This window comes from Esox lucius, chromosome 10, assembly GCF_011004845.1.
Source record: "Esox lucius isolate fEsoLuc1 chromosome 10, fEsoLuc1.pri, whole genome shotgun sequence".
Lineage (NCBI taxonomy): Eukaryota > Metazoa > Chordata > Actinopteri > Esociformes > Esocidae > Esox > Esox lucius.
The window spans coordinates 28218786-28231438 of NC_047578.1; the positions used below are offsets into that span (position 1 = coordinate 28218786).

General features: G+C 45.6%; 1 protein-coding gene across 1 annotated transcript in view; it reads left to right on the forward strand.

Annotated features, from left to right (window-relative positions):
- Window positions 1–11866: 11866 nt before the first annotated feature.
- Window positions 11867–12653, forward strand: part of slc9a3.1 (solute carrier family 9 member A3, tandem duplicate 1) — a 68635-nt gene continuing 67848 nt past the window's right edge. The window contains exon 1 of the mRNA XM_010900880.5: window positions 11867–12358. Within this exon, the coding sequence (XP_010899182.1) occupies window positions 12115–12358 (244 nt within the window). The 5' untranslated portion in view covers window positions 11867–12114. The remainder of the gene's footprint in view (window positions 12359–12653) is intronic.

Consider the following 12653-nt stretch of genomic DNA (forward strand, 5'->3'; position numbering starts at 1 on the left):
TTTGTCTGAATATCTGTCAAATATTGAACATACAGTGGAGAGAACAAGTATTTGATACACTGCCGATTCTGCAGGTTTTCCTACTTACAAAGCGTGTAAAAGTCTGTAATTCTTTATCATAGGTACACTTCAACTGTGAGAGATGGAATGTAAAACAAAAATCCAGAGAATCACATTGTATGAATTTTAAATAACTAATTTGCATTTTATTGCATGACATTAGTATTTGATCACCTACCAACCAGTAAGAATTCCGGTTCTCACAGACCTGTTAGTTTTTCTTTAAGAATCCCTCCTGTTCTCCACTCATTACCTGTATTAAATGCACCTGTTTGAACTCGTAACCTGGATAAATGACACCTGTCCGCACACTCAATCAAACAGACTCCAACCTCTCCACAATGGCCAAGACCAGAGAGCTGTGTAAGGACATCAGGGATAAAACTGTAGACCTGCAGGACAATAGGCAAGCAGCTTGGTGAGAAGGCAACAACTGTTGGCGCAATTATTAGAAAATGGAAGAAGTTCAAGATGCCGGTCAATCTCCCTCGGTCTGGGGCTCCATGCAAGATCTCCCCTCGTGGGGCATCAATGATCATGAGGAAGGTAAGGGATCATCCCAGAACCACACGGCAGGATCTGGTCAATGACCTGAAGAGAGCTGGGACCACAGTCTCAAAGAAAACCATTAGTAACACACTATGCCGTCATGGATTAAAATCCTGCAGCGCATGCAAGGTCCCCCTGCTCAAGCCAGCGCATGTCCAGGCACGTCTAAAGATTGCCAATGACCATCTGGATGATCCAGAGGAGGAATGGGAGAAGGTCATGTGGTCTGATAGGACAAAAATTAAACTTTTTGGTCTAAACTCCACTTGCCGTGTTTGGAGGAAGAAAAAGGATGAGTATAACCCAAAGAACACCATCCCAACCGTGAAGCATGGAGGTGGAAACATCATTCTTTGGGGATGCTTTTCTGCAAAGGGGACAGGACGACTGCACCCTATTGAGGGGAGGATGGATGGGGCCATGTATTGCGAGGTCTTGGCCAACAACCTCCTTCCCTCAGTAAGAGCACTGAAAATGGGTCATGGCTGGGTCTTCCAGCATGACAACGACCCGAAACACACAGCCAGGTCAACTAAGGAGTGGCTCCGTAAGAAGCATCTCAAGGTCCTGGAGTAGCCTAGCCAGTCTCCAGACCCAATAGAAAGTCTTTGGAGGGAGCTGAAAGTCTGTATTTTCCAGCAACAGCCCCGAAACCTGAAGGATCTGGAGAAGGTCTGTATGGAGTAGGCCAAAATCCCTGCTGCAGTGTATGCAAACCTGGTCAAGAACTACAGGAAACGTATGATCTCTGTAACTGCAAACAAAGGTTTCTGTACCAAATATTGAGTTCTGCTTTTCTGATGTATCAAATACTTATGTCATGCAATAAAATGCTAATTAATTACTTAAAAATCATAATGTGATTTTCTGGATTTTTGTTTTAGATTCTGTCACTCACAGTTGAAGAGTATCTATGATAAAACTTACAGACTTCTACATGCTTTGTAAGTGGGAAAACCATCTGCAAAATCGGCAGTGTATCAAATACATGTTCTCCCCACTGTAGAACTATCTATACCACATAGCACCGTTCGATGTTTTCTTGACAACAGATCATATAGGTCACACAATATTAGGCTATTTAATATGCTTTTAATCTATTTATTCATTTGGCACATTTCCCACCGGTCACTTTTTCCTTTGATATTTTCATCTGCTGGACAACTACGCCTACACCTGATACCGGCGAAAAAGCTGGAATTTGCCGACTGATGTACCATGCAGTGAATTAAAAAATATTTTGTATGAACTCCATCAATTTTCTTTTAAATTGACAAGCTTTAAACGTTTAAGTGTCAAATCAAAAGCGAACTAAATCTGGATAACATCTTCACAGACCCTGTATGAAAAACAGTGAAAATGTATAAGAATAGAATATTATCCCCCTGCAGTATAAAATATGACATAACTGTGCAATGTTCTGTTAGATTTAAGTGTATACACTTAACAACTCAACTGCAAATCATTCAGAATAATCTAGATAACCACTCGTCCCAATTAAAAAGTATAAACAATTGCATAATTAACTTGCTGGCTATACCACGCGGAATGACTCAAGAGTAGCCTACTGTACTCAAAGCAGCGTTCACCCGTAGCGAGGAAGCACGCGTTTTACATTTTACAAACATTTTGTCTTACATTGCAGATCATTGCAGGGATCTTTATGGGGATAACGTCTTGATTTTAACACCAGTGCATAGGTCCAAACCGAAAGGAGTTTGGCAGAATACGATCATTGAAATTACGAGTCGGGTCCTACACTGTTACTGAAATAAAACAATTTCAATGGAAGGCCTGCTGGGACAGACCCGCAAAGACGCGCGGTTCTCATTCACTTCGCAAAAATGTGTTTTTCCGAAAACTCCTCTCGGTTTTTCGATACCTTAATCACCATACACTTAATTGCCTCCTGCAACCACTATCTTGATCCATAGTCACTTTTGAAAGAAGGACGACAGTTTCTACGATGAGCCAGTATAACCATAGGTGCTAGCATGAACAAAAAAAAGTTAACAGAACTGTTGTTCAAGTTGCTCCACAGGAGTCCATACTGGTGCCTTCGACAAACTATTCATGCTGGTGTGGAACTCACGTCATTTCCAACTATTGAAATTCATGCCACATGTAAAATGTAGATGATGTGTACAATAAAAACTTAATCGGATGTATTTAGATTATTTGTAGAGCTTTTGAATCCATCCCAAGTTGTTCAAACTTTTATCAATTGACTAACATGAGAGTAATTTTAGTTCCAGTAGATAATGCAATTGTGCAAACTTTTATATTTAAGCTTAATAATGAGCTAACATGAATTTTAATGTGGAGATTTTCAGCAACAGTAAAAGTAGAATTTAAAGTTAAAGTTTCTCAGGCATTTGGGCTAACATAAAAATACTTATATACTGATATGTAACTACATAAAATATAATTAGCATTTTAATAATTTTTTTTTTGCCTTCAATTTAGCATACATCTTAAACATGTCCCTTTAAAGTCTTTTAGACTTCTAAAACGGCATTTGCAATATATTTTATAAATGTAAATGTTGCACCATTGCATGATAGAAAGAAAAAAAAGAAATCTTTTAAATGACAAAGGCTAGAATCAAACAGTTTTTCCATTCTTGTGATAAAAGGAAAAATACTTCTCAGAATCTGCTCAAGTAAGTCGATAAAACAAAGACAGCCTGTTTTTCTATGGGGAGAGGACTGTCGACGTAGCATAACATTAAACTTAACAACATTGGTTTACATTTCTTAATGCTTGTGTTTCTTAACTAGTTGCAGGGTTGGTAACTAATCTACTATTTACAGACGGGAGCTTGCAGAAGCTCATAGATGAGAGCTCCTAGATAGTCCAATTCTTCAGTTGCAATGGAATACAGTTGCAAAACCGTGCGTGATTCACATTAATACTTTGGGTTTGATGTCAATGTATTTCAACGTATCCTTTTCAGAGGAAGTGAGAACCGGTTATTATATGTTTCTTCTTTTTTTAAGTATAATCCATTACTGTTTCATGACTATATGGTGAATAAGGTGAATATTGACTAGATCTGTTTTGAAATGGTTCAGAGAAATGATGTTGTGATGGCTTTGAGGAAGGAGAAGTAGGAGGGCAATGCGATGCGTATTGTTTGTTTAATTGTAGCAAAGCGTAACAGTGCTCTTACAAACGGAGAGCGACAATAACACACAAAGACAGGGGAAGCAGAGGGAACATATATACTGGGGGGAATGATGAGGATGAGAACCAGGTGCGCTAAACAAGACACAGGTGAAATGCATAATGAGATGGGTGGTGGTGTCAGAATGCCGGTGACGTCGAACGCTGGAGCCTGTCTGCTGCAGGGGGAGGAGAGGCAGCAGAGGGCGCAGTTGTCACAGCAACGACACCGGCCCCGGGGCCGACCCGGGGGACGCGGAGCAGGTCGATCCGGGCGACGCCGATGGAAATCACGTATGAGGGCGGGAGCCAGGACGTCCTTCACCGGAACCCAGCTCCGCTCCTCCAGGCCGTACCCCTCCCACTCCACAAGGTACTGGAGGCCCCCTGCCCGGCGCCTCGAGTCAACGATGGAGCGGACGGAGTACGCCGGGGCCCCCTCGATGTCCGGGGGGGGGAGGAACCTCCCGCACCTCACACCCCTGAAGGGGACCAGCCACCACCGGCCTGAGGAGAGACACATGAAACGAGGGGTTAATACAGTTGTCGGGGGAAAGGCGTAAACGATACGTCACCTCGTTGACTCTCCTCAGGACTTTAAAGGGCCCCACAAACCGCGGGGCCAGCTTCCGGCAGGGCAGGCGGAGGGGCAGTTCCTTGTAGGTGGTTTACACATTCCACCTGCCCGTTGGACTGGGGATGGTAGCCCGAGGTCAGGCTGACCGAGACCCCCAGGTGCTGCATAAAGGCCTTCCACACCCTGGACGTGAACTGGGGGCCCCGGTCAGACACAATGTCCTCGGGCACCCATAGTGCTGGAAGACGTGTGTGAATAGGGCCTCCGTGGTCTGTAGGGCTGTAGGAAGGCCGGGCAGAGGCAAGAGGCGGCAGGACTTTGAGATCCGATCCACAACGACCAGGATGGTGGTATGGCCCTGTGAAGGGGGAAGATCAGTGAGGAAGTCAACTGACAGGTGGGACCATGGTCGTTGTGGAATGGGTAAGGGGTGCAGCTTACCCATAGACAGGTGTCGGGGTGCCTTACTCTGGGCGTACACCGAGCAGGAAGAGACGTACACCCTCACGTCCTTGGCTAAAGTGGGCCACAAGTACTTAAAGGCCAGGGCGCGCACCGTTGGCCCGATACCAGGATGACCGGAGGAGGGAGATGTATGCGTCCAGTAGATGAGGCGGTCGTGGACAGATGCCGGCACATACGTACGATCCTCAGGGCATGCGTGCGGAGAGGGCTCATCACGCTGCGCTCTAGCGATGTCCACATCCAGTTCCCACACCACCGGCGCCACGATGCACGATGCCGGTAGCACGGGAGCATCATCCACTGGCCTCTCCTCCGTGTCATGCTGGCGGGACAGCGCGTCGGCCCCGACGTTCTTGCTTCCCGGCCTGTATGTAAGAGTAAAAACAAACCGGGTGAAAAACATAGCCCACCTTGCCTGGCAAGGGGTCAGCCTCCTCCCTGCCCGCATGTACTCCAGGTTTCGGTTGTCCGTCCACACAAGGAAAGGGTGTTTAGCCCCCTCTAACCAGTGCCGCCACGCCAACAGGGCTCGAACCACGGCCAACAGCTCACGATCACCTATGTCGTAGTTCTGCTCCGCCGCACTGAGCTTCTGGGAGAGGAAGGCACAGGGACGGAGAATGTTACGACTCCCCGTCCGTTGGGTTGAGGATGGCACCGAGCCCACAGTCGGACGCGTCCACCTCCATGATGAACTGGAGTGACGGGTCGGGATGGGCCAGGACCGGCGCGGTGGTGAAACAATGTTTCAGTTCCACAAACGCCCGCTCCGCCTCCGCAGTTCACTGCAACCGTGTCACCCCCCCCTTCAGAAGGGAGGTGATCGGAGCCGCAACCTGCCTAAAGCCCCGGATAAACCTCCTGTAGTAATTCGAGAGGCCTAAAAATCGTTGCACGTCCTTCACCGTGGTTGGGGTCGGCCAATTACGCACGGCGTCAATGTGATGCTCCTCCATAGCCAAATCTGTGCTGGAGAATCGATACCCCAGGAAGGACACAGACGACTGGAAAAACAGGTACTTCTCGGCTTTCACGTACAGGTCATGCTCCAGCAGTCTAACAAGCACCCTGCGTACCAATTAGACATGCTCAGCACGGGTAGTTGTGTATATCAAGATGTCATCGATATACACTACCACGCCCTCGCATAACATGTCCCGGAACACATCGTTGAAGAAGGATTGAAAGACCGATGGAGCATTCATCAAACCGTATGGCATTACTAAATACTCATAGTGGCCAGATGTGGTGCTAAAGGCTGTTTTCCACTCATCCCCTTCCCGGATAAGTACCAGGTTATAGGCGCTCCTATAACCTGGTACTAATTTGGTCTAATTTGGTGAAAAAGAGGGCCCCGTGCATCCTCTCCACCTCAGCAGAGATCAAATGGAGAGGGTAGCGGAACGGAATGGTGATCTTGTTCAGCGCCCGGTAATCGATGCACAGGCGCAAACCACCGTCCTTCTTTTTCACAAAAAAGAAACTCGAGGAGACCTGTGACTTGGAGGGCCTAATGTATCCCTGTTCCAGAGCTTCCTTAACGTATGCGGCCATGGCCTCCGTTTCGGTACGGGACAGTGGATACATGTGACCGTTAGGGAGTGCGGCTCCGTCAATGAGGTCTATCGCACAATCCCCCGGCCTGTGTGGCGGTAATACAGTGGCCTTAGCTATGGAAAAAAACGCAGCCAAGTCCTTGTATTCAGGGGGAATTGGCATGGCGGGAGCACTGTCTGGACTCTCCACCGAGGTCGAGCCAACGGAAATACCCAAACACCTACGTTGACACTTCCGCGACCACCCCGAAAGACTAGACCAGGAGATAACAGGGTCATGTAGAGACAACCAGGGGAAACCCAAAACGACAGGGAACGTGGGCGAGTCAATAACATGAAAGGAGAGGGTTTCACTGTGACGGCCGCCGGTGACCATAAGGAGAGGGATAGTGCATTGGGTGACCAAGCCCGACCCTAGTGGCCGGCTGTCCAAAGCTCTCACGGGTAGGGGCGTGGTAAGGACTTGAAGGGGAATGTGTGGACGTAGAGCGAAGGACATATCCATGAAATTCCCAGCTGCGCCTGAATCTACCAGCGCCTTACACTGGGAAATCAACGGAAAACCGGGGAACTCAACAGGGACAGTGGACAGAGAGAGGGGAGAGGCAAGTGGGCATGTGCTACCTGGGGTGACGCGGAAGTGCCATGCCTGTCGCCTCTCGACTTGGGGAGGGAGGTGTGATGTGGTGCGGTGGTACGGCCTCGTCTCCTTTTGGAGGCACTCTGCCCAGGAGCGCAGCCGCTCCCAGGTCCTTGGGGACGGCGGTGTCAGGTTGACAGGGTGGAACGGATGTCCTCGCGAAGGCTGCATCGATAGTGGTCGATGAGAGCCCGCTCGTTCCACCCAATCCCGCTGCCAGGGTCCGGAACTCCAGTGCGAACTCCTGCGCCGATCTCGTCCCCTGCTGTTGATGGAACAGCCGTTCACCCGCCTCTCTCCCTTCGTGAGGATGGTCGAACACGGTTCGGAAGCGGCAGATGAACTCGGCGTAGCTGCCCTGGGTGGGCTGCTCCAGGGCTTTCCCGGACAGGCAGGAGATGAGAGAGGAGATCTTCTGGGCATCTGTCGGCGCAGGATGCATCGCCTGGAGCGCGATGTCCACTTGCAGCAGGAAACCCTGGCAGCGGTCCGCCGTCCCATCGTAATCCCCGGGCAGCGGAATGTGCATCGCCCCCACACATGGTGACTCAACCTGGGGAGGCGGAAAGACGGCCGGTGCTGCGGGGTTCTGCTGGCTCAGCTCTAGGCGCTGTACCGCTTTCAACACAGTTTCCATTGCGGTGCCTGAGCTGGCCAGCATAGTAGAGTGTACCTTGACTGCTTCCGGAAAACCGGCCTCGCCTTCGGCTCCTTGTTGCTCCATATTTTGTTGAGGTGTGTTATTCTGTGATGGCTTTGAGGAAGAAGAAGCAGGAGGCCAAGGCGATGTGTATTGTTTGTTTAATTGTAGCAATGCGTAACAGTGCTCTTACAAACGGAGAGCGACAATAACACACAAAGACAGGGGAAGCAGAGGGAACATATATACTGGGGGGAATGATGAGGATGAGAACCAGGTGCGCTAAACAAGACACAGGTGAAATGTATAGTGAAATGGGCGGTGGTGTCAGAAGGCTGGTGACGTCGAACGCTGGAGCCTGTCTGCTGCAGGGGGAGGAGAGGCAGCAGAGGGCGCAGTTGTCACAGATGTTTAGAAACAGAAAAGGTATTTAGATGTTCATTTACTATGAACTATAGTTGTCAAAATATATTTTTTTCCTAGCTTATATCTTGGAACCACCACTGTACCACTGACATTGCCACCTCAAGGTTGTGGTAGTAAGTGCATTTGTTTTTAGAATCAATCATGAGGGGTTCATGACTCTGTCAAGTGGTTATATATTTTTTTGGTGTAGTTCACATTAATGTATATGAACAGGTCACTTGAAAAATATTCTGTTATATATTTTGCCATTCATGTTCATATATATATATATATTTACATTGATCAGCCATAACATTATGACCACCTGCCTAATATTGTGTAGGTTCCCGTTTTGCTCCCAAAAGAGCCCTGACCCGTCAAGGCATGAACTCCACTAGACTTCTGAAGGTGTGCCGTATTATCTGGCACCAAATCGTTAGCAGCAGATCCTTTAAGTCCTGTAAGTTGCGAGGTGGGGCCTCCATGGATTGGACTGTTTGTCCAGCACAACCCACAGATGCTTGATTGGATTGAGATCTGGGGAATTTGGAGGCCAAGTCAACACCTTGAATTCGTTGTTGTGTTCCTCAAACCATTCCTGAATGATTTTTGCTTTAGGCCAGGGCTCATTATCCTGCCGAAAGAGCAGAATGCCATCATGGAATACTGTTGGTCTGCAACATTGCTTAGGTAGGTGGTACGTGTTAAAGTAACATCCACATGAATGGCAGGCCCCATGTTTTCCCAACAGAACATTGCCCAAAAGCATCACACTGCCTCTGCTGGCTTGCCTCCTTCCCATAGTTCATCCTGGTGCCATGTGTTCACCCGGTAAGCGACGCACACGCACCTGGCAATCCACGTGATGTAAAAGGGAAAACGTGATTCATCAGACCAGGCCACCTTCTTCCATTGTTCTGTGGTCCGGTTCTGATGCTCACATGCTCATTGTAGGCACTTTCGGCAGTGGAAAGGGGTCAGCATGGGCATCCTGACTGGTATGCAGCTACGCAGTCCCATACACAACAAACTGCGATGCTCTGTGTGTTCTGAAACCTTTCCATCAGTACCGGCATTAACTTTTTCAGCAATTTGAGCTACAGTACTTCGTCTGTTGGATAAGACCACATGGGCCAGCCTTCACCCCCCATGTGCTTCAGTGAGCCTTGGCCATGACCATGGCCAGTTCACCGCTTTTCTTTCCTTGGACCACTTTTGATAGGGACTGACCACTGCAGACCGTGAACACCCCACAAGGGCTGCAGTTTTGGAAATTCTCTTACCCAGTTGTCTAGCCATCACATTTTGGCCCTTGTCAAAGTCGCTCAGATCCTTACGCTTGGCCATTTTTTCTGCTTCTAACACATCAACTTTGAGGACAGAATGTTTACTTGCTGCCTAATATATCCTATCCACTGACAGGTGCAATGATAACGAGATTATCAGGGTTATTCACTTCACCTGTCAGTGTCAAGTTTATTTATATAGCACAATTCATACATAGAAGCAATTCAATGTGCTTTACAAAGTAAAATACAAAATATTAAAATACAATAGGATAAAAACAAATACTCAAATGAAAACATCAAAACAACATCATAATAATAAAACATAGAATACAAAAATATAAATAGAATAAAAATGGGATAAAAACATAGGATGCTGTAAAAGCTGTAAGGCTAAACAGTGCGGTTAAGGTTAAGCGCTCAGTCATAGGTGCTTGTAAAGAGAAGTGTGTTTAACCTGGATTTTAAAATGTATACGTTTGGGGTACATTTATACGTTTGGGGTAGTTTATTCCAGTTGTGCGCAGCATAAGTGTTAAACGCAGCTTGACCATGTTTAGTTTGAACTCTGGGCTCTACTAGCTGACCTGTGTTCATGGATCTAAGAGCCCTGCTCGGTTTATATTCTCCAAACATATCAGAAATGTATTTGGAGCCTAAACCATTCAGTTCGTTAGAAACTAAAAGCACCACTTAAAAATCTATTCTGTTACTGACTGGAAGCCAGTGTAAAGATTTAAGAACCGGAGTGATATGCTCTGTTCTCTTGGTCCTGGTTATCATTCTAGCAGCAATTCTCACATTCTGAATGAGCTGCAGCTCTTTTACAGTCTTTTTGGGGAGTCCAGTTACGAGGCCATTACATTAAATGTAATATGTCATTGTACTCCCCCTAGCTTTTATGTTAATTGTTCCTGTGATTGTCTATTACTTATTTTCCATTGTATTTATTTGTTTATAATACTTAAATGTATATTTGTTCTGCTTAAATACTAATACGATTTAAAAAAGGAACCAGGCAAGCCTAGTTCAGCCGGCTTGTAATTAAAAGCGATAGATGTTGTTGCCTTCACTGGAAATCAACCCGGGTCTCCCAAATGAGAGGCCATGTCTTTAACCAATACACTATCATGCTATATGTTTGCCCCATGCTGGTGCTATATGTCTGCCCCGTGTTGGTATTAGATAATTTAGTCACGCATTAACATCACACCAAGTTTGAATATTTCGCTTCCACCATTAAGTGTTAAACTGACAAATGTTTCTTATAAAGTTACCTCCACCACAAATAACATCTATGAACTGTATGGCTTTTGCCACTGGCCATTTTAACAGCCAGTAATAGGCTCACTAGTATCTACTAACTTACTACCTGGAATAGTCATAATAACTGAGCAATTGCTTGTGAGACTGAAGATGAACGTTATACTGCCAAATCTATTCCATTTGTTTTTCTTTCATTTGTGAATGAGATTGATACAATAACTATCAATATAGGTGATGATAATTGTGGAAACTCCTACTCTTTTACTGCCTAAGGGGTTGTGATGTAACCTATATAAACTTTTTTATATCATTTTGGGGTTAGGGTTCCTGGGAGACAAGTGTCCTGGAACATATCCCCATCTCTCTCTTTCTTGTTTTATGTGATCTTGTCTGTCTTTCCCTCTTTCTATAAATTGCCCCATAGCAGTGGAGTGTCCTGGACGGAGTAGGACAGGACCAAGTGTGGGTTCCACATTGTGTTTCACCTTAAGACAGTAGTAGTGTTTTGCACTATGCTACTTGTAGTGTTTTACACCAAACTAATTGTAGTGTAATAAACAAACTATTTGGTGTGTTTTACACCCAAATATTTTCACTATTTTACCTCTGATTATTTGAGGTGTCACATTTTCTGGCCTGTAGAGGGGGAGGGAGTGACCTGTCACAAGTTTTTGTTTAGAAGGTTGCGTGATTCTAACTGTGTATGTACCTTTTTGGCAGGGTGAATGTAAAAATGCTAAGTCATATGCGGAAGCAAACATTGTCACCTGCTCTTGGAAATGGTGGGTCCAAACTAAGGTTCTCTTATATACTTCCCATATAAACACAGGTCCATAGTGGCAATAGAGGCTAAACACTGGCACTTATGGAAGTTGCTGGTTAGAGGTCAAAGGGGGCAGGTACATCCTTCTTATGAGGAGGAAAAAGGTAATTCTGGTAATTCTGGTCTTCCAATACATTTATTTTGGCCACAGTTCATGCTAAAATAAACAAACCTACAGAGACTAATCTTATACAACTTTTTTTACTACAGAAAAAAAGCAACATTTAACACTGACTAACAGGAATAAACCAATCTGCATCCCTATGCAGAGGATCAGAATCTTAAAAGGCAGATTAGTTTACCTAACCAGAAAGTCTGAAATCTGATTTGATAACACTTGAAAATCTGTATCCTGAGCCAATGAGTACCAAGAGGGCGGTAAGGTTTGGCAGAACTTCCAACCCTGCCATTATAGAACAGACTCAACTGCAAGTCTGGCTAAAGAGTGGGAGGGGTTTTGAACTGCAATGAATAGCAAAGGTGAAAAGGTGTATAGTTCTTTAGTATGAGGGAGGACAGAGCGAAGTAGACAGACTTATTGTCAGCACAGGTGTTGACGTTACAGAGAAACAGAACGAGAGGACAGAGCGAGAAGCAATGAGACACAAGATTGATCAAAGCTCCTAACAAAAAAAAACATTAAAGTTGTTGCCTTACTTTTTGAAAAGCATTACATTCCAAGATGTCAGGTCTATGGCATGGTAAGATCTTAATGCTGATGGTGGTGCTTACTGTCAGTAGGCACAGCCTGGCATTCCAGGCAAGGAATGCAAACCCTTCTAATCAGCCTGGGACAAATGCTAGCACAGGAAATGGAACTGAAAATACTATCACCACTCTGCCCATCGTCACTTGGAAGTGGCATCATACTGAAGGACCCTACCTGGTCGCACTCTGGGTCCTAGTCAGCTGGATCTGCAAACTCGGTGAGTACCACAAAGGTAGAAAGAGTACTGAAATATCTCAAGTAGGAGTACTGTTACTTTAATGTGATTTTAGAATGAAAACAACTGGTTTAGAACACTACTCCATTAAAAGTAAAAAGTAGAACATTAAAAAAGTATATATTTTTAAGTTGCTAATTTCCTTAAGGTTTTAGACAAGCATTTTATATGAAATAAAAGAAAGGAAATGAATGTACAGTATTAACTGCATACCTGCATTTATTGTATGTAATTGAATTATAAGTCATAAAGAGCTCAGCAGATCTTCCCAGTGTCA